This window comes from Mycteria americana, chromosome 1 (genome assembly GCF_035582795.1).
Source record: "Mycteria americana isolate JAX WOST 10 ecotype Jacksonville Zoo and Gardens chromosome 1, USCA_MyAme_1.0, whole genome shotgun sequence".
NCBI classification, from domain to species: Eukaryota; Metazoa; Chordata; class Aves; order Ciconiiformes; family Ciconiidae; genus Mycteria; species Mycteria americana.
In genome coordinates this window covers 26,406,779-26,434,332 of record NC_134365.1, presented here as the reverse complement: position 1 = coordinate 26,434,332, position 27,554 = coordinate 26,406,779, and the positions used below count along the sequence as shown (strand labels likewise).

The window sequence follows — 27,554 nt, the reverse complement described above, 5'->3', positions numbered from 1 at the left end:
AACTAAAATGCAGTTCCTTGGAAAAGCCAGTTTTATTTTAATGCTCGTTGTGTTGGAAACAGTTTGCTATTACAGCCAACAGCATGCTGTGAGTGCAAATAGGGCAAATCAGCCTGTCTTTCATCAATCCTGACTAGAAATATATGCATTGTGTATCTTTTGTGTTGAGGTGCTTAGGGATTGATTTATGGTGAGGAGCAAACGAGCTAATGGGCATTTTCTGTACTGCTTTCCCTTCCTTCCAATAATCCCCACCTCTCTTTGGAAAATTCTGCAACTCCTTATCTTCCCTGTGCAGCAAAACAACAGGGCTTCTTGCTTAGCCCCTCAATACCCACTGTAGATTTAGGAAATTAGAGAAAAGTTGCAAGCCAGTGTAGCAGGAATGTGAGTGATGTCCAGGATCTGGCAGAGATGCTGGAAATAGTTGTCAAAGTCAGCTGAAGAACCACCACGTAGTCATAGAATCATAGAATGCTTTGGATTGGAAGGGACCTTTACAGGTCATCTAGTCCAACCCCCCTGTAAGAGCAGGACATCTTTAACTAGATCGGGTTGCTCAGAGCCCCATCCAACCTGACCTTGAATGTTTCCAGGGATGGGGCCTCCACTACCTCTCTGGGCAACCTGTGCCAGTGCCGCACCACCCTCATTGTAAAAAATTTCTGTCTTAAATCCAGTCTAAGTCTGCTCTCCCTTAGTTTAAAACCATTGCTCCTTGTCCTGTCACAACAGGCCTTGCTGAAGAGTCCCACCTTGGTGAGATGAGTCTTCATTTTAAATTTTTTATTTCACATGAACAGTTTAATTAACTGGTTTTGGCCTGAACAAGGAACTGAAATGGGACAATTGCACTCAGAGATGAATCTAAATCAGAACTGATTTGAAAACTGTGAAGCTTCTTGTTCTTAATTTTTGTACTGTTCTGTGGGAGAAACGCAGCTTTGGTGATCTTAGACTTTGGGAAGCACAGACTCCATCTCAGCCTGTTGTGGCAATGAAATGGAGTGTGATCTGAGGATTTGCATAATCTCTTTCTAATTAGAAGTTCCGGGGCTCTTTTGCCCTAGAGACTCATGGAATTGCAGTACACATGGAAAACTTTCTACAGAATAAAAATACAGTGTGATGTAATTCAAGATTTCAACATGATGCAAATATCCAAAGGGCAGAGTTGAAGCTATATGTGCAACCTTTACTTTGCAATTTCCTGGCAGTCAGAGGTTTAATCTTATAACTTTAGTCCTATATACTGTTGCCATTTTTTTCCTACTGGCATTTCAAACAGCTTTATCAGAAACAGGAGAAAGAGTCCCAGGCATTGCAAACCTTCAGTCCAGATCTGTGCATGGGACACATTTCTTTTAGTAAAGCTTGGGAAGGGAACCTCTTGTTAGGATAAAACCAGAGGTGATAAGAACAGCAAGACAGGCTAACCAACTTCCTACCTACCAGTTATTTACCAGCACAACAGAATGGAGTTACTGGAACTGAAGAGAGCAAAAAGCAAAGGAGGATCAGCATTAGCTGCATACTCAAATATTTCCCACGGCTGGCTGTAGGCAATGACACAGGATTTTTTTTTAGAGGAAAGTAGAAAATGTTTATTACATTTAACTGCAATATGCTGCCTGAAGAAACTGAAAGCCATTCATCCATGCAGACCAGCATGCTTGGCAGTATTCATGCTCACAAGGGAAGGCTCCAACACTGTCTAGAAAATTCTGTGGATTAGAGTGCACAGAAGTATATTGTAAGGAGATCTGGTGTCAGCACAGTGAATGCATCATAAAGCATCATCAGTAACTAGCAGCGTACCCCAGGGATCCCTACTGGGTCCATTCCTGTTCATCATCTTCATTAAATGTCTGGGTGATGGGACAGAGTGTACCCTCTAATGACACAAAGCCGGGAGGAGTGGATGATACACCAAAGGGCTGTGCTGTCATCCAGAGGGACCTCGACAAGCTGGAGAAATGGGCTGACGGGAACCTCATGGAATTCAACAAGGGGAAGTGCAAAGTCCTGCACCTAGGGAGGAACAACCCCATGTGCCAGTACATGCTGACCAGTTGGAAAGCAGCTTTGCAGAAAAGGACCTGGGGGGTCTTGATGGACAGCAAGTTGGCCATGAGCCAGCAATGTGCTCTTTTGGCAAAGAAGGCTAATGGTATCCTGGGCTGCATTAGGAGGATTGTTGCCAGCAGGTTGAGGCAGGTGATCCTTCCCCTCTACTCAGCACTTGTAAGGCCATACCTGGAGTGCTGTGTCCAGTCCTGGACTCCCCAGTACAAGAGGGATCACAGAATCACAGAATCACAGAATCATATAGGTTGGAAAAGACCTTTAAGATCATCGAGTCCAACCATAAACCTAACGCTGCCAAAACCACCACTACACCATGTCTCTAAGCACCTCATCCAAACGTCCTTTAAATACCTCCAGGGATGGCGACTCAACCACTTCCCTGGGCAGCCTGTTCCAATGCTTGATAACCCTCTTGGTGAAGAAAAATTTCCTAATATCCAGTCTAAACCTCCCCTGGCACAACTTGAGGCCATTTCCTCTTGTCCTATCACTTGTTACCTGGGAGAAGAGACCGACCCCCACCTCTCTACAACCTCCTTTCAGGTAGTTGAAGAGAGCGATAAGGCCTCCCCTCAGCCTCCTTTTCTCCAGGCTAAACAACCCCAGTTCCCTCAGCCGCTCCTCATAAGACTTCTGCTCCAGACCCTTCACCAGCTTCGTTGCCCTTCTCTGCACCCGCTCCAGTACCTCAATATCCCTCTTGTAGTGGGGGGCCCAAAACTGAACACAGCATTCGAGGTGCGGCCTCACCAGTGCTGAGTACAGGGGCACAATCACTTCTCTAGTCCTGCTGGCCACACTATTTTTGATACAAGCCAGGATGCCATTGGCTTTCTTGGCCGCCTGGGCACACTGCTGGCTCATATTCAGGCGGCTGTCAACCAACACCCCCAGGTCCTTCTCTGCCAGGCAGCTTTCCAGCCACTCTTCCCCAAGCCTGTAGCGTTGCATGGGGTTGCTGTGGCCCAAGTGCAGGACCTGGCACTTGGCCTTGTTACACCTCATACAATTGACCTCGGCCCATTGATCCAGCCTGTCCAGGTCCCTCTGCAGAGCCTGCCTACCCTCCAGCAGATCAACACTCCCACACAACTTGGTGTCGTCTGCAAACTTACTGAGAGTACACTCGATCCCTTCGTCCAGATCATTGATAAAGATGTTAAACAGAACTGGCCCCAACACCGAGCCCTGGGGAACACCGCTTGTGACTGGCCGCCAACCGGAGTAAACTCCATTCACCACCACTCTTTGGGCCCGGCCGTCCAGCCAGTTCTTTACCCAGCGAAGAGTACACCGTCCAAGCCATGAGCAGCCAATTTCTCCAGAATGCCGTGGGAGACCATGTCAAAGGCTTTACTGAAGTCTAGATAGACAACATCCACAGCCTTTCCCTCATCCACTAGGCGGGTCACCTTGTCATAGAAGGAGATCAGGTTGGTCAAGCAGGACCTGCCTTTCCTGAACCCATGCTGGCTGGGCTTGATCCCTTGGTTATTCTCTACATGCCGTGTTATAGCACTCAGGATGATCTGCTCCACCAGCTTCCCCGGCACCGAGGTCAGGCTGAGAGGCCTGTAGTTCCCCGGGTCCTCCTTCCGGCCATTCTTGAAGATGGGTGTCACATTCGCTAATCTCCAGTCAGCAGGGACTTCCCCAGTTAGCCAGGACTGCTGGTAAATGATGGAAAGGGGCTTGGTGAGCTCTTCTGCCAGTTCCTTCAACACTCTCGGGTGGATCTCATCAGGCCCCATAGACTTGTGAGTGTCTAAGTGGTGCAGCAGGTCACTCACCATTTCCCCCTGGATTATGGGGGCTCCATTCTGGTCCCCATCCCTATCTTCCAACTCCAGGGGCTGGGTACCCATAGAACAGTCGGCCCTGCTAATAAAGACTGAGGCAAAGAAGGCATTAAGTACCTCAGCCTTTTCTTCATCCTTGGTCACTGTGTTTCCTCCCCCATCTACTAGGGGCTGGAGATTCTCCTTACCTCTCCTTTTGCTGCTAATGTATTTGAAGAAGTGTTTTTTGTTGTCTTTTATAGCAGCAGCCAGACTGAGCTCTAGCTCAGCTTTGGCCCTTCTAATTTTCTCCCTGCACAACCTCGCTACACCTGTGTAGTCCTCCTGAGTTGCCTGCCCCTTCTTCCAGAGGTCATAGACTCTCCTCTTTCTCCTGAGTTCGAGCCAGAGCTCTCTAGTCAGCCAGGCCGGTCTTCTTCCCCGCCGGCTCGTCTTTCGGCACCTGGGGACAGCCTGCTCTTGTGCCTTTAGGATTTCCTCCTTAAAGAATGTCCAGCCTTCCTGGACCCCCTTACCCATAGATGTGGAACTACTGGAGAGAGTCCAGCAAAGGGGCACTAAAATCATTAAGGGACTGGAGCATCTCACATATGAGGAAAGGCTGAGAGAGATGGGACTGTTTAGCCTGGAGAAGAGAAGGCTCAGGGGGATCTCATCAATGTCTGTGAATATCTGAACAGAGGCTGTAAAGAAGGCAGAGCCAGGCTCTTTTCAGTGGTGCCCAGTGTCAGGACAACAGGCAATGGGCACAAACTGAAAGGCAGAAGGTTCCATCTGAACATCAGGAAACACTTTTTTGCTGTGAGGGTGACTGAGCACTGGCACAGGTTGCCCAGGAAGGTTGTGGAGTCTCCAGCCTTGGAGACATTCAAAAACTGTCTGGACATAGTCCTGTGTAACTGGCTCTAGGTAGCCCTGTTTGAGCAGGGGTTTGGACAAGATGACCTCCAGAGGTCCCTGCCAGCCTCAGCCATTCTGTGGTTCTGTGATTCTGTGATCATGCTTTAGACCCAAAATATCATATTAAGCCTTGTTACAGACTTCTGCTAAAGGCCAAGCTTTGTTAACCCACCTGCAATGAATACTTGGTCATGACTGTAGTCAAAGGCAGCTAGAGAGATGCCAACCACATCAGTCCCCAGTGGGGTTGTCTACAGAAGCCTGCGTGCTTCAGTCATGTTACCCTCATGGGTCATGTAGGATAGGTGATAATAGAAAATATATAATTGCATTTCTAAGTCAATTTAGTAGAGAAATTCTTAGAAATAATCAGATTTTTTTTCTTTTCTGAATATCAATACAAAACATGTTCTGTGTATACTTTATGTGCTTTATCTCTGAAGACAGTACTTTTATACTATATAAATGTATCTGGTAAAAATGTATCTGGTAATATAGTGCTACTAAATTTTCTAATAGTTTTACACAGTTCAGACATGAATTGGGTTCTGTGCAGTGTGATAATGTGGTTCAAAGGCAGCCGCTTTTTTAGCACAAAGGAAACTGATGCAACAAAACCTGCCTGTGTCCCACTCTTCACTGTGTTGCTCCAGTTGTTTTGCTGAATCACTGTCTGAAGTGATGAGACGGGTGAATTCTCACGAGTGATGACAGAAACCGAGAGGACAGCATTATGCAGGCCAGAGAATATGCCACCAGGAGGATTCATAAGTCTAAAATCCTCAGGATGTGCAAGAGTCCAGTCAAAACACAGGCTGCAGTGGCTGATCATTTTTTCAACATCTCTCTTCTATATTCTGTTTAAAGCTTATTAACCTGGGGTAAGGATTCCTAGTCAAGGTCAAGTGGGATAGCCCTTGGCACAGTATGTGAACAAGAGAAAAAGCTTTTACTTTGAGTGTGCTATTACCTACTGCTGAAGAAATAAGTGTTTGTGGTTTCTGTTGGCTAGAACCAGTTGACAGCAAAAGGTTTTATCAAAGTAAGCTTAGGCTGTGAGCAATATTTTTTAAAACCATTAATATAGAGTTTGTTTCTTATATACTTATTTGTAAAAAAAGAGTCCTTCTCTACTAGTATGCTGCATGGAGCTTTTCATGCCTCTTCTTTACTGTGCAAATGAATAAGAACTGAAGTTTACATTCTAAGGCAATTTTTCCTGCTACCAACCTTTTAATTTATGATCTTAAGCACTGCTTTACTGTAAATGTTAACAAATATGTGTAATCTTTTTCACAGCTGCAAAGGTTTTTTGAGATATTCTTCAGAAACAGTTCTCCCCAACAAGCCTTCAATAACATGAAGGAAGCTATAAGCAAACTTCTACTTATAACTGAGGTCTTCAGTGAATCATCTGCCTCAGGACCAAATTCGTTCAACCAGTAAGTGACTTGCAGTGGTCATTGCTATGCTATTGTCAAGATGGCTCCTTAGAACAGAACAAAAATTGTAGAGGGTACATGACTCCTAAAATAACAAAATCCCCTCTATTTCATACTTCCTTATAGAATAAAGTGAGGATGTGCTGCATTTAGGGAGTAAAAATCTTCAATATCCACAGTATTTCCAGTTTGCGAAAAGGTTATGATGAACACCTAGGACCAGATGCTGTGTTCTGATGAAGTGTTTCAGGCAGTACAAATGAACAGAAATCACTCACAATTGAGCTAGTCCTAACATACATAAAGCTGTGTTTCCCTTCAGTGAGCCCTCTGTCATATGTCAAATATTTAAAGCTAGAGTAGCCCAGACAGTTCAGAGCTGGCTGCAGCAGGCAATCTGAACAAGAGACACTGTAGAATACTTTATGAAATGTACCTTATGAAATATATCTAGGCAGCAACAGTCACTTTTCTGTGGGTGTCAAATCACTGTAATCACTTCTATTTGAGTGTTACCGTTCTTACACATAAATCAACATTTATTATGCAATATTTTTATTAATTAAAATTAATATTTGTTCTATATATGTTATGTCACATCCCTGACATTTTTATGCTAAATAGTAAATAAGTAACTATTTATTACATTTATATGTTTTGTAAAGCTAGTTGAGAACCCAGGTGTTTTAGTAGCAGTAATATAAAGCTCATTATTTGACTTATGCAAGTTGGGAATAAAGCTTACATTGTGAGTGGAAAGGGTAGCGAGGAGGGGAGGAGTGTAACAGGGATGGAGCTGTTTTGACAGTGGTCCAAACTCTAACATTTTTTTACCAATGGGATGGATATCTCTTGTTTATGAAACCCAAGACTTGCCTAGAGCTCCTGGCCCATGCTTTCAAACGCCCCCATGGCTGCAGCACAACTCGGGCTTCAATGAGACCAGAGAGTTTCACCGTCTATTGCCCTCCAAATGTCTTCAAAGCCTCTGCAGGACCTCATTCTCATCAAAAGGCATTTCCTCCTCCAATGATGTAGTTCACCTCCCTGACTGGTTTAAAAGTCAACCATATAAATACTCTTTAATATAGCACTGTTTTCATCAGCTCACAATCTGACTCTATCTATGTTTAATGCTGCTGGCTCTTCTTAGAAATTTTATTTAGTCTGTATCGCATGGTTTCTCTTGACTTATGTGTGTATGTTCTTGTGTATGTTCTCTGGACCTCTGTGTATGTCATTGTAGCATATATTTCACAACAGTATTTCTCACTGAATCTGATTCCTGTTATATTGTATTTCAGATGCAGACAATGTTTTCAAATGCTAACCTTTGACATTGGATTCCGCACCTCCATATACCCAGTAGTTCTTGAGGTGAGAAAATTACAGAAATTATTGCTTGACCCAAAATACTTACACCGAAAAGAACACAGCGGGGAACCCTCTCTGACAGTTGCCCTCAAACATCTGAGAAATGTCCAAGTACATTAATATTAATTTTGCCCAACAGTGGAGAGTTGCTATGGGAGAAACCAGTTTTTAAGGGACAGAGTTCCTGTCATGAAGTTCACCATGCCATTGAAGTGTGCAAACCTTTCCAATTTAGCATTACGGGATTATCACCCCAACTGAATATCAGCTAAACAAAATCCATAGGAAGCATTGCATGCAAGTAGAATTAGGTATTAACTGTGCCAGAACAAAGAGGAAGGGAGGAAGTTAAAATACCACAACAGGCTTTTAATACGAGTTAAAGCTCTTTAAAGAGCTTTAACTCGTATTGAAGCACTGAAGAATTGAATTGTACTTCTTCAACTCATCACCTGCTTTGACCTCCACTGTGCTGCCTTCTGCCTGGATGGTCCTCAAGGCCCTCAAAACCACAGAAATGTGACCTGTGGCATAAACTGCCTGTGCCTGTCTTGTACCACTTCTGCCTCAGAGCAGCCTGGCCAGAAACAAAAATTGTACTGCTTTCCTGCTGCTTCTCATTACCCCTGTATATACATACGAATATGTATATACCTAGGTATGTAAAATCTTTGTCCATATTGATGATACACAAAAGGCAAAAAAAAATGTTAGTAAATATATCCTGGGAAATTACAGGAGAACACTTGTAAAATTCATCCTCGGTTAAAACCTGTTCAAGTTTCTAGTAACAACAGTGCAGTCAATCTCTCCATCCTCCACAAAACAAAGATCCTTTAAACACAAAGGAAAAATGGACGTATGAAAGAAAGTTTGCACAAGTTAGAAAATCCGTTAAGACAATATCCTTAATTAGTCCGACAAGACTTTTTTAGCTAGTCTAAGAAATGTGACATGTCATAACAATTTAATAATTGTAAACAAGGCTGTAAAAAAATTATCCCAGGAGTTGCTTAAAAAACTAAACATAAAACATAATGTCTACCTGCCTGTATAGCAGTCTCAACCATCAGCCATAATCCATAAATGTACAGTAAATCAGTAGTGTTTAATAGTTTCGTATGAAAATTCAAATTACTCTAAAAATAATAGTTGATAATTACTATGACATTTGACTTTGAATAGTATCCCTTGGAAGCTGTAGTATGCACACACCCCATGCAGCTTGAAGTTATATTTGTGTTTATGCTAAAATACTAATTTATTCATATTTTATAAACATGAGTTTGTTCACTGTGTTTATATATTTTAAAATTTATACCTTCATATGTAGTAACTCCTAAATACCTGAGAGAACTGTGTTACAATATAAGCTGACATTTTATTTCTTTTATCAAATTTCAAATCAAACACGAAAAAAAAGCTCTCACATGAGAATGCAATATTGTACTCTCTCCGCTGGAGGTCAGCAAACATTGTGTTGTGTAGTTCTGACAGAAAATGTGGTACCGTATTTGCTATATTATAATCCTGTCTGTTTTATTAGTGTTATTATGACCTTTTTATATAAATACTTCCAGTTTGCTATATGTGCTTATGAGAAGACTGGACTTGATATTCAAACTATATATTCTTATATTGTTTTTCAACAGGTGCATGAAAACTTTGACTTTCAAGATGAGGATGAATCAAATATTCAGGACCAAACTTTCAAAGAATTTCTTTTTGAAGATACTTTTAAATTTCTCTTATCTAATGAATCCTCAACATCCAGTTTCATAGAAGCTTTACAAAAAATATATGGATCAACTGTCAGCAAGGTAGTTCATGCCACCTTTTTCTTATTATTGACTATTTGAAAATATTTCATTGTAAATTGTATGCCTTTCTGAAATTGTTGGTGCCAACTTACAGAATGAAGGATTTATTTAATCAAAACTATCTGTTACTGAATTCTGGGGAAATCATGAATAAAACTGTAATTATATTGAACAATCAAATTTTCTTTAATAAAAATTCCACTCTCAAATTATATCATTCCCCAAAGTACAGCACTTTAAAGATAGATTTAAAACTTTAACAAAGTAATTTCCCCACCATTTTTTTCAATGGTTTTTTTAATATACAGGTTTGTGTGTTTTCATAAACCTAGAACTGATTAACTCAAAAAAGTAGATTAATGAGCATCAGAATTAAATTTTCTTTCCTACAACTTTGTGTCTTATTCTGAATGCAAGATCCAATTACAATTTTTTGCGTTTATAGGATCTGTATAAAGTTTGCATCACTTGTGGAATCTATTTCTGACAATCTGGGAACTCCTTTAGCAGTATTTCTCTCAGTCTGGGCACTTGTAAAGGGGCATTTCTGAGGAGCCCCCTGCTTGCAGGATTTACAGGGACTACATTATCCTTGCGACTTCTGCCTCTCAGGCAGGTGTGACGAAAACAGGGTCATAGGTTCTAAATTTATGACAGGATGAAGTAGGAAGCTGCAGACATATGCACACATACGATACGATTACCTAAGTCTGTTTTGCATAGGAGACCAGACCACATTTCAAACTATCCACTTCATTGTCCATACTTTATGCAGTCTCTTCCCATGGTAGTTTCTATGGGTTCTTTTCTGCACAAAGCTAATGCACAGTCTACTCTATTCTAGACTGAGAAATGGGAAGAGTTATCAAGGAGCTGGCTTGACATGACTTCGGATGAGGTTAGGGCAAGTTGAGAGCTGCTGTAACTTGTCCTTTTGATCACCAAAGGGATTGGGGTGTAATGAAAGCACATTGCTTTCCATGTGATTTCACCAGAATATGCTGCCCTTTCCTTCATAGGATGGAACTTACCGCAAAGAAGATGAGCAATGTTTGTCTTTAGAAGAGATAAATTCAATGATTACTTTCATAAAGGAGCTGAAGAGTCTTGGACAATTTGAGCTGGTAAAATAAACAGGGTTTTGTTGTATTGGATACATATTGGATGTAAATCTCTTAACATTTCTCCTTCATTATCATTCTTTGCTGTCTCTGGCACATGCATTAGGCTTCATGGACAGGGAAGCAGGGAGATAGAGGTTACCCTGATTTTATTTTGAAGGATTTTTGGAATTTAAATTAAAGGAGATAAAGACATAAAACAGCAAATTTGAGTTGAGGATTTATTGAAAAGGACAGCTAAAGCAGAAACAGGGACCAGAAAATAGAATGAAAGGAAAAAGAGGAAAATTACGTAAATGACTAATGCATTGGTAAGAAAATAGAATTATAATGAAGCAAACCAGGTGTGAATGGAAGAACTGGAGACAGCACAACACTGAGATCATGACCAGAGAATAGATATAGATGAAAAAGTGGCAAAAAAAGCAGGTGGAATATGTAATATGTCTTCTTCTTCACCCTTCAAGTGAGTTCATTTTTGGAGAAAAATAGAGATGGAGGAATAACAGTCAGTGGCTGTGAATAGGCATGGCAGTTAATGAGGGAAAGGATGACTACTGGGGAAATAAAAGATCTGCAACTGTAACTGTTGTTCAGACAGTCTGCATGATATCAGGATTTCTTCTAGACCTCCTGGATGAGTATCAGGGTTGGAGACTGATGAGACTTTCTGAAGAGGGATTGAGCTGAATAGATCTGGAAGTCGAATCAGAGGCAAAGGAGATAGACTTCCATGTCCGTACTAGTAATCCTGATTTGCAAGGCTGGGCAAGACAGTCATTTTCTACACGTGTGGGAAAGAGCAAAATATAAAGCCATCCATATGCTATATACACCGTCTTCTGATCATTTCTCACTTCTTTGCATTTTACAAATATTATAACATGTAGTCTCTAATCAGTGTCTCTCTTCTCAGCTCTTCCCTTCTGCTGCACCCAGGATTCAAACTTTACTGCGTGACCTTTATCACATGGTAGACCCAATGAGGCGGCTTGGTTCGGTCCTGACACTGCATTGGTTGCTTTCCAGTTTACTTGAACAATTCCAGTTCATGACTAAAGAGGCACATACAAATCTTTCAGAATGGTAAGATAGCTATTGCATGATATGTTCAGGAGTAGTTTCTCAGATGATATTAATTGCAGTAGCGACAGTGAGCACCATAAAACTTAATCCTTCAGTAGATGTAGGTGAATTTACAGCAGTTGTGATGAAGATCCATCATCCCATCATGGTACACTGTCAGCCATTCTGCCATTAGAGTTGCAGCTAGGTTTCTATATAGGACAGTTTTGCCCATTTCTAATACAGAGGACTCTGGGTTAAAAACTTAATTTAAGCTATAGTAAAATTTTTTCTAAGAAATATGAAGTGAATTAGGTAGGTTGTTTCTGAACAACTGTAAACTCAAAATTAGGAGCGCTTGCCAGGGTTAAGACCGTCTTTTAATTTATTCACCAATTAGAAGCAAAACTGTAAAGAAAATATAAAATTGCAGGTGAAGAATTTTCCAAAAGGGACTAATAACTTTGAGTGGCTCTAAGTTTTCTGTCCAACAAGAGACAGGTCAAAGAGCACCATACTCTGAGATCCTAATTTTAACTGGTTTTGAAAAGCTGGAATAATATTGTAATGACAAGGTTGGATCCACGGAGCTTCTGGCAAGAGATTTTAACTTTCATAAGGAGGGAGGAAGGGAGAAGGGAAGGAAGAGAGGAAAGAAGACAGGGAGGAAAGAAAAGAGGGAGTAAGGAATGAATGGAGGGAAGGAGAAAAGTTGTGGTATACTGTATGTTTAGTATAAAATTTGTAAAAAAAATGTTTTCTGTGCTCATTCTGTCCTGTCTAATGATGTTTCATACACTTGTATGCCATACTTCTTTGCTGACTACAGGCATGTATTATTTTGCAAACAAGGGCTTGGGAACAGAGACACATTAGAAAATGTGTGTGCTCCATTCCACTGAGTCTCAAGTAAAATGTGCATATGACATTATTTTGTACATTTTGCTTGTACAATGCCATAGTGACTATATAAGGCACATGTAAGATTTCTTAAGGTTTAATTTTTTTCCTCATTGAATGGAGCGTGGTTTCAGCAAGTCAATAGTCATGTGTATCTTTGTTTGCTTAGCTATAAAGTGGAGCTTATACTTTACCACTGTGCTAGGTAACTGTTTATTAGTGTTTTGAAAATACACAGTTCCATGAATGTGCTAAGTATTATTGTTGTTACTGCAGGCCACTCCATGAAAAGTAACTCAAAGATGCAGCTGCTTGCATTCAAGTGTAAGCCCTCGCCCTTTTGCCAAAATATTTAGGTTTGCATATCAAAGCATACCAACCTTTAGCAGCTTTCTGTTCTAATCTAGGCTGTGCCACTCACTTTGAGCAAGCCCCTTGGCCTCTTTTTTTTCTTCAAGCTGAACATTATTGTATGTGTATAAATATGTAGAAGTACCATGACCTTTCTCCAGGGTATAGGCCAATCTACTTCTTTGCACTGTATTTTTCTGCAATGGCTAAGCTAATAATGCCATTCTGTTCATTCACTGTATATAAAACCATGTGTTTTGACATTGCTAAATCATAATCTTCCACTCCTATAGCTACATGCATGTGATGGTGATGCATGCATGTAATTATACTTAACTGCAAGGAAGAAAGAACTTAGTAGAGCTTACTCCCCAAATAACTCAGGTATGCATTTTCATTGAGCTTTGATTAGTCTTTTTTGAGATTCCCAGCTTTGATGAGTTTGTATAGCAGAACACTTTTCCTGAATTTCTTCAGTTAAGGCCAGGTTGTTCAGTTGATCTATTTAAGAGTTCTTATTTCTCTGACTATGCAAAACTGGTATTTCCATTTACAAAATCCAGTGATTTGCATAGCTGACTGTCCAACCAGATAAGCATGGATACTTATGGGAAAAATAACTTCTGACCTATGTCTTGTACAGTTATGCTGTTCACTGATCATGAATCCATCCATAGGATGGAGACAGGATTTAAAGAAGTTTCCTGGTGTACTTTTCTTAACCCATTTCATCTACATGACTAGTATTGAAACCTTATATGGTATTAGTGAACTCTCTGAATTCCTTCTACAGGAGAAGCAAGAAGAACTCTAGAAACTCATCTCAAACTATAATGAAATGGTTACAGCCTAGGTGAGAATGACCATCTCAGATGTATTGGTATAACATATGACAAAGTTCTTTGAAAGTGATGGAGTGGTACTACCGAACATGTGCACTGAAATAAATTTTCTGCATTGTTTGTGCACTGTTTTTCAACTCTATGCAGTTTCAACTTGTGATATGACTAAAGCATACATCATTACTTTCTTTTAGAACAGGGGCTATGAAGTACTGTGGCAAGTATGTTTGGCTGTGTCAGACAGCAGAGTAGCATGGCCAAATCAGATTAGTGAGAAAAGCTAACCCTTTTGTATTTGCATAAGACAAAAGCCTAAGCAGGTCAATAAAGTTGAAAATGCTTTTAAGAAATCAACTGCTGTATTTGGAAAAGTGTTACTAGCTTCCCATATGCAAGCCCTTTGTTAGGTCAAAATAGAAGCAGCAGCCCTCAAACTGAATTTGGGTTGAAAATAATTCCTTGGAGTTTAACTTGGTCATGCTCATCACCTGGGCAGTTTGAGAAACAAACATAGTTTGGACTATGAAGCAGAAGAAGACAACAGCAAGGAAGCCTGGGATAAGATCACTGATCTGCAATGGGAAGAATGAGAAACAGAGGGAAGGAGGGAAGGAGAGAGACAGTTGGGATTAAGTGCCAGGAAACCAATCCCACTCTTGTGTGTGCAATTTTGTATTTCTCTTTTGAAGATCAGCACAAGATACTTCATTTGGTGAACCAAATGCCCTCCTGGAAACTCTGTGACTGAAGCCAAGCAAACACCCTTCAAAACAGAGAGCTCACACTGCCAGTTAATCAAACAGAAAAAAATCACTAGTGATCATGTTTCACAAAATTACCTCCAGTGGCTCCTCATTTTCAAGAGAGACCTACAAAACATCATCTCAAGAAATAAAATTAATAACTCTACTGAGTACTGAAATATGGTCTCAACATTGACTTTATGACCCATTAAAAATTGCACCATCCACAACTAACACATCCATCAGTGGCCCCAGAAGTGACCAGAGTTTTTCCTTTTTATGTTTTGATCTTATGAAAGATATTATCTATTTCTATACATCCTTCATTGCTTATGTCTCTGATTGCTTAGACCATCAGAGCTACATTACTATTGTTGCTGTCAATCCTTTCGCTTTTTCATTTGCTGAATCAGAGAGGTTTCTAAAGGACAGGTTCACTGCCAATAGTTTGTGATGTACACAGTGGGGATCTCTCAAAAGGTACATTCACAAGCATTCACTCACCTAAGGTACCTGACATAAAGTCATTAGTTTCATTAGAGCTAATTGCAAGTGTGTGGGCAATGCGCACATCTGCGCTTGATAGCTCCTCCAAGATACTAAGTAAATAGGGGGCTGCCAATACAGATGAAGGTCCCTTCTTGAGTAACAGCATGTGAAGGAAAGGACTCTGCAGAGTCCAGGATCTCAGCTGCTCCCTGCCTGAGGAGGAGCTTCATAACTGCATCGTTCCTCAGTCCTGCTGGCTTCACGGAGCTTGGGCAAAAGAAAACTTGATGGTGCTGATGATTAAAAAGTCGAGTCTTCAGCAGAGATAAATACAGTAATCTGAGTAGCTTTCTGTAATGTCATTTCTAAATATTACATTTTGATACCCTGCTGTAATTAGATTGAGTTATTATATGTCTCTTAATGTTTTATTATGATAATTGCAATCTCTTTACAGAATTGACACGTGCAGGTCATGCAGTTCCTTTGGGAGCTGGGGCCTTGCACTGGTGGTGGCTGTCACACTCCTGAGGTGGCCTCTGGCTAAACAAAAGTTGGGCATTTTATAGAGTTAACACATCTTGTTTTCACCTTACAATAGGGTTTGGTACTGGGCAATGCAAAAAGGAACAGCAGAGAGAAAAAACGTATTTGACAGGTGTTAGCCATACCTTGGCAAGCAGAAGAGGGGTGCAAAATGACTTATAACCTGGAAAACAAACTCTCTAATAGTTTGTTAAGTGCCTCCTTTGAAGGAGGTCATGAACGTGTGTGAAATTAGGGCGGTGTCTAGACACTGCAAGCTCAAAACTACATGTTCATGCACACACAGACACACACAGATCTGCCAGCTGCTTCTTTCCTTCTACGGAAAACACTGGGAGTAAAAAATGTGAAAGTTTAAAGAAATGCTAATGGACCTCTGAAAAGGTCTTATCAGCCAGAGGTCCAGTATATGGACTGGAGAGAAGCCTACTGTCTTTCTTCTACTATGCTCCCAAAATGCTATATGAAAGAAAAAAATCAGTGGAGTTAGCAATATGGGCACCACTACCATGTTAATGAATTGTTGCAATTGACTTGTCTTTTTTCACGAGGATTTATATATATACTCTGGATGTTGATCATGTGATTTGTTTTGAATTAGCAAAAAAATCAAGACACATAGATGTTGCATTATATGAATCATATATGAATATATGAAATAAGGCTAACGTCAGTGCAGATATTCACCTTGACACAGGCCTTCATTTATATTTAATTCTTTTTGAACAAAGTCTAACTTTAACCTCAAATACAAACAAAAAAGCATCATACAGTTAAGATGTATGGTTTGGGTTATTTTATTCTTTGCTAATTCTTGGCTATTCTTCCTTTTCCCAGCAATTCAGCTACATTTTGAAATTTATTTCTGGTTTTCTTTTTTCATGTTATATGCTACCATTTATTATGGAATCTGTGTTTTCTGTCATGTTCATTCAGGTAATATTGTTAATGCTGGGAACATGAATCCAGAAGCTTCATCTTTGCATGGAGAATATTAAAATACCATGTGCCCTGTGTTGCCATATAGAAATTTTTGAAAAATGTTCCATGGTTTCTGTTCCTTCCATTCATGTAGAAATATGTCTGCTATTGAATTGACAGGAATTCCTCTCAAGAAAATGTGAGTCCTAAGCAGAATGTTCCTCCTGACTTCAGGAAGAAACATGAAGGTAAGGGATCAGAGTAAGGTCTTTTATATATGATATATTTTTCCTATTTGTACTGCTTCTGATAACATGTATGATTTAGATTACATTGTTTTGCATTCCAGCTGGAAGGTCTTGGCTTACTACATATAAAAGACCAATTTCTTCCTTATCTGTCTAAGTTGTTCTGCTGAGCCCACGAGCAGTGTTCATGAGCCTAAAGCAAAGATCTCACACTGAAATGAATACAAGTACACTGTATTTTTTATAATTAACACAATGAGAGTTCCTTCTCCTATAGGATTGTGAATCAGGCTTAGAGCAGAAAATTATTAATTGTTTATTTCTCTTTCAGCACTGCATTATTCCAGTAAGACTAAAGAAAGACAATGCAGTTATGGTAAGTCAAGGTCTTTCTAGACTACTAAGGGCGAAGAAGAGAGATTACTTGAACAAATTTATTGTTTTTTTCTGCATAACCTTTCAGTGAATGGAGTGCCTGTGGGCTGTTATGTAAAAAAAAAAAAGGATTTTTAAGTAGCAAGAATGTTTATAAGTCAATCAAAAATAGGCCTATTATGTTAAATAAGCCTCAAGCACAAAGTTAAACATTGCTATGTGTACATATTAATGTGAGTATTCCAGCACTCATTGATCCCATGCTGCACTTCAGTAGACTTTTGCCCCTTATTTCCAAGAACTTTAGCATACATTTGTTCATGTGGAATAACCTTTAAACTTGTATGGAGTTTAATCAGCCTTCTATAAGGCCAGTCTTCAATGGTGGCGTTTTAAGAGATGAGTTTTTCCAAAATATCTGTTTGTTTATTTAAATAATATTTAATAATATTAATATTAATAGGTATTTAAATATTAATAAATGATTAAAAATTAATACATATTTACATTTAGTATTAATAATATTTAAAGATATGTAAAGATTTAAAGTATATTTATCTTTGGTTATATTTTATTTAGCAATGCTTTCTGCTGCCTTCCTCATTGACACATTATCTGAGGGGTCACTTTATAAACGTGAAACAATTGCTCTGTGGTGGAAAGGCCTTTCTACCCACTGAGCCTCATTTCCCCTCTGTTACTGATCTCATGGTGCCTCCAGGAACTCCTCTGTGTCAGCCAGAGGCCAGAAATGCTCCTGTGCTGGCTGACTGGTATCACCATTCCAATTGCATGACATTTTATTTTGAAAATACCTCAATTTATTTGATTTTGAAAATTCCTCCTCATTTTTAAGCTAGCAGTGAGATAACCTTTCTAGGTAAGACATACAGTATCTGGAGAACTGTTCATACTCGTCTGTAGGATTTTTTGAAATACCTTCTGTGTGTCCACTTATAAGCCTCTATTCCTCTACAAATCTAGCCCAAATTCTGCTCTTCCACTGGAATAACTTCCTTTACATTTTAATCCATGCAAGAGAGTGCTGAAATTGCCCTGTTTTGTTTCTCAAGGCAGATATTTCGAGGTAGAAAAGGCCCACATAGAACTGCTTGCATCCTTTATGATCCTTTTAAGCCATGAATTAAGCCACAAGATTTTTCAGATAATACAGTAAAAGAGTTTTCTGGCTGGAATATTTTCTGAACTACCCAGTTTTAAACACATACTAGAGAATATATGTGGAAAGCAAGTTTTGAATGTGTAATTATACTGTAAATCCGAATCCAATAGGTTGGATTAAAATATTTGTCATAAGTGGGTTGCCAGCAAATAATTATTCTCTTGAGTCATTTGGCAAACACTAAAAAATAAAGGATATATTTGAGCAAATAGGATTTGATTGTGGAGATTTCATACACAGGGAAGGAGCTGGAATTTGTTGATTTAGGAATTTTAATAAAACATTCTTCCAGCTGTACTGCAAATGACCCCGTGGGTCCAGATATCTCCATGTGACTTGTTCTTATGAACAGTAAGAGTATGTCTAACTTATTTTGATTTTTATTGGCAATTACACATGTACATAAACCCTGTACACAAGCTGGTACCTAAGTAGGTTATGAATTTTGGCCTAACTCTTCTTTAAGTTTCAGTTAACCAACTGGAGACAGGATCTCCCAGACCTAATCCTTGCATTTTCAAAGGCTTACTCAGACTTTGAGTTTTGTGACTCTGACTAGAGTCATTGGGCACTGAATAATTAAAATCCCTCCAGGGTCTAAAAATTTCTCTCAAGTGCCAATACAAACTCCATTAATACCTTGCAGTAGGATTATCAGTATCAGAGTGACCAGGCATTAAAAATCTTGCAACTGTACATGTTATCAATCTGCCAGAAGTTGCATGTTACTTAAAAATGTTCATACATTTCACAGTTTTTTCTTTGATACCTTCTTGGAACAGATAAAGATACCCTGTCTCATATCAGGCAGATCTTCACCAGTCCACAGCTGGACTTGAATCCTCAGTTTAACCCAAAGATCAAAGAATACTATGCAGAAGTCCCATTTGACATGGTGACGGTGAAGATAGGAGCAGAACCCTCTAACTGTCAATGCCAAGTACACCTTGACGAGAAGAAAGGGCCAAGGTATGAGCGACAAAACATGAGTGTAAAAACTAAGTGTCCTTAACTTTGGAAATATGTCAGAATATTACAGAATTGGTTTGTGTTTCCAAAAGCACAGAATATCTATAGATCAGTCACAGGAAAGTCAGAGGCAGTTCAACACACAGAAATTTGTATTTATTTGTCAATGTCCTGAAGGCAATGGTAATATGTTCTCAAGCCATAATCAACCCTAGCTTTACAGAGTGCACCGTTGCTAGCATGTGCCCCAGCTTCTCTAGTCACTGACAGCATCAAAGCTTGCTGGGAACAGACCATCATTACACTGCACACAGTAGACAGCAAAGAATTTGAGCTTTCGTATCCAGGCCTTGATTTTGCACTGTGGCCTAAGCTACTGCCCTGCTGGGCTTGGTCCCTCATCCAGCAGTCTGCTTACGTGGGTCAGAGTAGGGCAGCTGGGATGAAAAGAAGAAATAAGTTCAAGTTTACTCCTTCAGAATGATCCATTTTCATCAGAATTGTATTATAAGGGATTTTCATAGAATCACAGAATCATTTAGGTTGGAAAAGACCCTTAAGATCATCAAGTCCAACTGTTAACCTAACACTGCCATGTCCCTAAGTGCCACATCTGCACGTCTTTTAAATACCTCCAGGGATGGTGACTCAACCACTTCCCTGGGCAGCCTGTTCCAATGCTGGACAACCCTTTCAGTAAAGAAAGCTTTCCTAATATCCAATCTAAACCTCCCCTGGCACAACCCGAGGCCATTTCGTCTCATTCTATTGCTTGTTACTTGGGAAAAGAGATCGACACCCACCTCACTACAACCTTCTTTCAGGGAGTTCTAGAGAGCAATAAGGTCTCCCCTCAGCCTCCTTTTCTCCAGGCTACACAACCCCAGTTCCCCCAGCCACTCCTCATAAGACTTCTGCTCCAGACCCTTCCCCAGCTTTGTTGCTCTTCTGTGGACTTGCTCCAGCACCTCAATGTCTCTATGGTAGTGGGGGGCCCAAAACTGAACACAGTATTCGAGGTGCGGCCTCACCAGTGCTGAGTACAGGGGCATGATCACTTCCCTAGTCCTGCTGGTCACACTATTTCTGATACAAGCCAGGATGCTATTGGACTTCTTGGCCACCTGGGCACACTGCTGGTTAATATTCAGCCACCTGTCAACCAACACCCCCAGGTCCTTTTCTGCCAGGTAGCTTTCTAGCCACTCTTCCCCAAGCCTGTAGTTTTGCATGGGGTTGCTGAGACCTTGTTGAACCTCATACAATTGGCCTTGGCCCATCGATCCAGCCTGTCCAGGTCCCTCTGCAGAGCCTTCCTACCCTCCAGCAGATCAACACTCCCACCCAACTTGGTGTCGTCTGCAAACTTACTGAGGGTGCACTCAATCCCCTTGTCCAGATCATGGATAAAGATATTAAACAGAACTGGCCCCAAGACTGAGCCCTGGGGAACACCACTTGTGACCGGCCGCCAACTGGATTTAACTCCATTCACCACCACTCTTTGGGCCTGACCATACAGCCAGTTTTTTACTCAATGAAGCGTAGGCCTGTCCAAGCCATGAACAACCAGTTTCTCCAGGAGAATGCTGTGGGAAACAGTGTCAAAGGGTTTACTAAAGTCTAGGAAGACAACATCCACAGCCTTTCCCTCATCCACTAAGTGGGTCATCTTGTCAACAGCAAGAGTCCCAGCTTATCTGATCTTTTAGAGAAGTATAAAGCTGGAGGATAGGGGAGAGAGCAAAGTCATCACTAAACATCAGGTTTGAGCACTGACCCACAATCATCCATGATGTTTAATTGCTACTATGATCCCTGGCACAGTTTTGGCTTTCCCAACCAGCTCTCACAGACAGCAGCATGTGCCAGGGACAATCCCAATAGGCATTTTGGGCATGACCTGTTTTTGGATGTTGAGAGGGCCAAAAAGTGTTTATTTACCTAGGTCAGGCCCCTCAGAACCAGAGAACTGGCCTGTTTACATACTAGCCATTAATGAGTGGATAAAAGGGAGAACAGGGACAATGATTCGCTTGGGAGGTAGAATCCTTAACCATTACAGAGCTAGCTTTGCTTCATGGCATGAAGTGCCTATGCACCACACCATCTTTTGACTGACTATGAACAAGATGCTTTAACCTAGAATGTCTGTTAATAACCAGACAGTCTGTACAGTTGTTACTGATCTAATGCCTAATATGCTTCCTGTATTTTCAATAAGAAATTAGTCTTGATTTATCATTTGAAAAGAAGCTCCCATAAAATTCTTCCACCCAACTTTTTAGTGTTTTTATGTTAACTGCCTTGGCAGTCAACATGGATACATATGAAAAACTTAACAGATTTCTTCCTTGTAAAAGGAAAACAGAATAACAATATGTCCTTTACACTGAAAAGTAAAAGCCCTGGATGTGCAGGTTCTGTGTCTTTCAGCATTTCTCATTTCCCTGCCAAGGGAAGAAGAGCACAGTCCAGCTTTGCTCTTGTCTGTCACTCTGAGCAGTTTGTCTGGGACTTCATCACATTTGGCTAGTGACAATTTCAATGACTACCTGACACCTCTGATCTTGTTTGTCTCCCTGCTGACTTCACCACGAACTTGGACCTGCCAGGAATTATTGTCCCTAGTAGCTTCATTCACAGATTTCGTGTCAGAATTGTTGCCACTGCCACTGAAGCTGTTTTCACTAAGTTTCACTGTCAGTATTTTTATCTTCCTGAAATAATTGTAAATTGTTACAAATCTTATTTTACACTATTTTTTATTTAAAATAATATTTATTTTGTAAGAGAAAGAAAATGTTAGAAATAGAAGCCTCAAGGAGCAAGTAAAGTTTAGCTGCCATAGATATAGCAGTGTAAATCTTTGTTTCTTTAGTGTTTATTCCACTTCTTTCCTGTTTTGCCTTGCAGCATTGCTAACTACCCCCTTGGCCTTGGACTGAACAAAGTAATCGTTCTCATAACAGATGATTCGCAGCCTAGCCCTCAGGTTGTGAGCAGCTACAAAATCACGATTTATCGAGAGGACCGCCCTAGTCTGCCTTTGTTTGATGACTATATGATGTGTGGGTTTGTGCAGGTATTGTCTCTATATTCTTTTGGTATACAAATTAATAGCGAATTTAACTGTTTTCTGTTCCATCCAGTGGTATAAATTAGGGTACATAGGCCAAAGCTGGTGTAGAGTTAGTTTTGGTGAGATTAGAATCCGAGTTCTAAGTGTTATAATTTATGAAATACAGCATTTACACAACGTTTTGGATATGAAAAGTAAGTTCAGCATAAGTACCTGCTACAGTTACCATGTATTTGAGAGCTCCAGGTTAATTAATCCTTACGTTGGTCAGCCAAAACATTACCCATCAGAAAGTTGTTGTCTGCTTGTGAGAAAACAGTCTCTCTGTACCGTGCAGTGGGCAGACTGCAGTTTTCATAACTATCTGTGACACTGGAGCCATGGAAATCCTTTTACCAGGAAAGATATTTATGATGATGGTGTGTTTATCAGTGTTCAAGACAAATGCTGCTAGATAATTTATGAATGAAAAGTGTTTATTCTAGAAGACCAACAAACACAATGGAAAAAACCCACTGATGATTCCGAAGGAAGGATGATTGCCAGTTGCATCACATTTATCTGAATTTAAGTTTGGGAATGCAAATAAATTACTCCTAACAAAGAACAATCCTTAGGAAGCAGTGGGTATTTTGAATGAAAAAAAGGGTGAGAGTCTGTCCAATAGGGCTAAAAAGGGGCTGGGGAAGGGGAGCTCAGGCTGAATTAGACACAAAATTGGAAGAAAGATAATGAAAGACAGGATCAGTGAAGCTTTCAGTTAGTGAAACCGTGGTGATAAAGATATTCTTCGTAAGATAGAAAACCTGGGACACAGGCTGGAGCAGAGCTGTTTGGATTCCAGAGTTTGAGGACTAAACATTGGTCCTTGATATGGTGGGCAAAGATAAGCCGGTTGATTCAAAGAGGGAAGTGACATGGTAAATCATAATCAAGGGCAGTGCTTTTGTCTGTGGGATTTTAGGCAGATTAAAAGGTTTGGTGAGTTCATTCTAAATATTAGAGCATCCAGGAGGAATATATTTCGTCACAATTAATTCTGCAACCAGGAAGCAGGATTTTCAAAACCATAGTGCTGAAACTGTCATCCATGTTCATGTTAAATGTCTAATCCTATCTTTATTTACCTTCTTTATGAAGATCGTTATATATCAATATATCCTTTTTGTAAAACTTACTTCCCTTCTCCGGTTTCTTTCTATATACTGCAGAAGAGGTTGGGAGACCAGGGTGAGAGAAAGCAGAGCATTTTATGTGATGGGACAGATCAAGAGGGATTTTTTTTTCTTGTGAAGAAATAAGCACTGGGGCTTAAAACAGGAGCCAAAGAGATTATAAATTTTGATAGCAAATTGTATGTTGACAATAATTATCTCCATCTGCAAATCAGAACTGTCAGAGAAAACATATGTAGTAGTCATGGCCTACTGACTGCTGATCTGAATACCTGATTGTGGTGCTGTCTGGCCCTCTACCTATCTTTTGTCTCTCTCTTACACTTATCTTACAAGCTCAAAAGGTCAAGGACCATCTTCTTGCTCTTTGTACTGGCTCAGCACTAGGTCTAATAGTTGCTACAGCAAAACAAATAAGAATAAAAACATATAATACCTAAGATTTCAGTTCAGGTATACAGCAATTTGCCTGACACCTTAGGCGTGAATTAGTATGAAAAGGAGAGCAGCAATAGGTTGAGCTGGAGTTATATTACTAGGAGAACACACTGGCTGGAAAGATGTGAGGAAAGCTCCTCTTGTTGCCCAACTGGGGGCATGTATCTGGGTGTAGGAACAGGAATTCAACCTCATACACATCCTCCCACACTAGAGTTTACACTGTTATTAATGTTTTATGACAGTGTTTATGAGACTGAGTATGAATCTTTGAAGCACTGTGAAGGCAAAGAGATCTAGAATGATAAAAATGGAAAGTGTTTTAGAAGTTTCTTTTGATTGAGCTAGTTTTTCTGCTCATCTGTGAATAACTGCTCTCTAATTAATATAATTGTTCAGAGCTAGGGAGGACTTCAGGAGTTTAGAGTAAAAATGAGATGAAAAGCATTCTTGTGGTATCTAATGAGGGCTGCGAAGATATGTGAAGACAGTATGAGATTCTAAAACATTTTTTTTAGATATGTTAAAGGCAAACTTATCAGACAGTGCATTTAAAAAACAAACGAAGGCTGGAGCTGGAGATAGAAATGGCATTCTAAAACACTCAAAAGCCGGCATTTTTTTCCCTTTTCCCTATTTGCTAGAACAGAATTTATTGACTTTTGCTTAGAGTGATGGTTTTTATCAATACAAAACTCAGGTCTTAAATAGCATCATTATATTCTGGTTTTCATACCAGAGAACATTATGCGCTCTTGCAGGGCTGGTTAATACACCCTGATCGATGGCATGAATGCTTGTTCTCTTAGTAACAAGACACCTGTTTTAGAAGCAAAAGGATAAATACAGCGTGAACTGATGGAGTCTGCTTTGGACACTTGACTAGGCACAACTGGGATCACACATGGGGAGAGAAAGGTCACTGACAGTGGTGTGGTCTTTCTCACAGAAGGCTTCAGTTAAAATTCTAATCCAGCAACTTTTTTTCCTGACTTTCTTTTATGTTTAATCCCATTAGGATATTCAGGTTTCACTGCAAGATGATACTATAAGGAAGGTTACAATAAAAAGACAGTGCAGGATGTTGTTTCCAGTCTTCTAATAATTCTCATGCAGTTGAATAATCCTGGATTAATTTCAAGGCTATTGAGTTAAGAAGTGTGTGGTTCCAAGCCTTGCAGCCCCTAAAAGGAGAAAAAAAATATTGTCCTCTCTACTTTTTGATAGCAACTATAATATCCTCATTAAAACCAAATTTGTAGGGGATAAACTATGGCATCACCATAGCACCTTCAGCAGCTTTGGTTGCTTTTCATTGTGTGTTCTGCATTCTGACAGTATTGCTTGGACTGCAAATGGAGAGGGTATTGGTTTATGCTTTAACTTAATTTTGTGCACTTGTTGAAAATATTCAAATTAAGTGTCCTTGAGAGAAGTGGTGCCATTTCATTATCACCTGTGAAGCTGTGATACCAAGACAGGTAGAATACAAAGCAAGCAGCAAAAACCAGTGAGCTCTTAAGACAGGGGTATCAGCATTACCCTCAAGTGAAAGATCTCAGACTACATACACACTGTCATAAAAGACAAAATATTTTATTCATTCTTGCACTGCCCATTATCTTTAAAATGCAAACAGATTTATCTATGCCTCACTTGAAATGTGTGGATGCTACGTCTTTGATGGTTAATCTTTGCTAGTTGCAATCATGGAAAGTAACTGGTGACGTGCTTAGGGAACCTTGTTTGGCACTGTGAACTTCTGTGCCTATAGTGTCCTGCTGCCACATGTTTTGATTTTTTGGGTGTTGGTTTTTGGGGTTTTTTTTGTATTGTAGTAATAGAGTTATTTATTTGGTTTTGCATTTGCATTGTGAGTAATGGATAGCTAATATTATATTGTATAGCCATAGTGTGTAACATTCTCTTTCTCTGCATTTGCACAAAATGTGAAAAAGTACTTTCCAGAATCAGTGCAGTGCAGTGGGCTGGTGCTCTGGCTGTCCTAGAGTTTTCTCAGGTCTGAGAGAACAGACTTACAGGAGAACAGCTTTAAAACTTTCGTGATTTTTGTAGAACACCTTAGTCTTAAGTACTATTATCTCTTATATTTTTATAAACCCTTTTATCATATTCATTCCCTAGAGTCCAGATAGCATAACAAGTCCCATAGAGCTGATAACAAGATACTGGTATAGCATTGCTGACTGTGTAACACCAAATGGCTGCAATGCAGCTGGCAACAAGATGCCAGCAACAAGATGTTGATTTCTCTTTCTGTCTACTAAACTCCCATTGATGAAAAAGCAGTTAAGACCTAGGCCTAATATAATAACTGTATTTACCTTTACTATAGTCTTTGAGGGGTAGACATGAGAAAACCCTTTAGAAAGGAAGAAGCCTTTTAAAAACGAAATTTTCATTTTTTTCTTATGTAAGATATGAGAATACTTATATTTTTTCAAGTTATACATTTTCCAAGGAAAATAAAATGGTTTTAGTTCATTTTAAACTGTGTGCTATTACAGTTACAATTCCTTGCATACCAGACAGTACAAGTAAAAACTGTCAATTATAGAAACATAAATTAACTCTTTGCCTAGTGCTTTCATGCAAAGATTTCAAAGAACCTTGCGAATATTAAATAATGTCCATAAAATAAAAAGAAAAAAAAAAAGCTGAGGAGAGAAACAAAGAACTTGTCCTGTGGTAGGACAGGCTTGAAGCACATTAGTCTCTTCTGTGATTCCCATTAGCTGCATTAGATTCAGTGTGACCCCCATTACAAACCACCCATCTCTTCTGTCCTTAGGACATTGCGGATGCCATGTGCAGACTCTTAGGTTTTGCAGTGCTTGTTCTAGCAGCAGCTAACCTTCTTGGCAGTTCTGGGTTTGAGTGTCTTGCTTGAAAACACACAGAAAGTGCATCTCTGGGACTGAATATACAGCTTAATTATAACAGCAACCAGACTGTATCTTATTTGCAAAGTTAGCTTACTTCCCTTTCAGAGAATAAAAGAACATCCATTATAGGAGCAATCATGCATTACATTCTTTAGTCTTCTCAGATCTAGAGCTGGAGAGAATTTTTTTAGTGGTTTTGAATTTAAAAAAAAAAAAAATGCCCCAAACGTAAGAAAAATAGTTTGACTCCATTTTTTTCTTTTTCTGTTTTTTTAAAGCTTTCTGATTATGGCCAAAAAAATAAAGCAAAGCATATGCTTTCTTCAAAAGAAGATGTTTTGATTCAAAGAGGGTTATTTAATTAAAAGAGATTAAAATTGGAAATTTATATTGGCATAACTGTTAAGTTAGAGATTTTAGCTATTGTGCAGTTCCAGAATGCTAACTCTTTTTTCAAGGAAGGAGTGGCTGGGACAAGCGAAAAGCCCACCCATTTTTAGATCTGAAATACTCAAGCTTATACTCTAAATTTTCTTCAGAAACACTGGTGAGAGCATAGTATGACAGTCATTTTTTCCAGGAGCAATGCCAATTTAAGCATCCCTTTCCTTGCCTGCAGCTACTCATGAACCAGATGGGAGAACTTTTTTTTTTTTTTAAATGGACTAGTTTCTAGCATAGGTTCCCAGTCTCTCTATGTGAACACATGGGGAGGGGTAGGTGCAAGGGCAGCAATGAGCAGCTGGGCACAGAAGAGTGGTAGTGGGTGCTGCTTAA

General features: G+C 39.8%; 1 protein-coding gene across 3 annotated transcripts in view; it reads left to right on the top strand.

Annotated features, from left to right (window-relative positions):
• The window catches only part of CPED1 (cadherin like and PC-esterase domain containing 1), a 156,654-nt gene that overhangs the window by 60,631 nt on the left and 68,469 nt on the right, over positions 1-27,554 (top strand). For 2 of the 3 annotated variants that reach the window (XM_075493246.1, XM_075493264.1), the window contains exons 8-17: positions 6,087-6,229; positions 7,534-7,606; positions 9,256-9,423; positions 10,443-10,547; positions 11,461-11,630; positions 13,654-13,713; positions 16,582-16,649; positions 16,981-17,025; positions 18,990-19,176; positions 22,093-22,261. In XM_075493246.1, coding sequence (XP_075349361.1) covers positions 6,087-6,229; positions 7,534-7,606; positions 9,256-9,423; positions 10,443-10,547; positions 11,461-11,630; positions 13,654-13,713; positions 16,582-16,649; positions 16,981-17,025; positions 18,990-19,176; positions 22,093-22,261 — 1,188 coding nt within the window. The remainder of the gene's footprint in view (positions 1-6,086; positions 6,230-7,533; positions 7,607-9,255; positions 9,424-10,442; positions 10,548-11,460; positions 11,631-13,653; positions 13,714-16,581; positions 16,650-16,980; positions 17,026-18,989; positions 19,177-22,092; positions 22,262-27,554) is intronic. The other variant, XM_075493254.1, reaches the window with a different exon arrangement.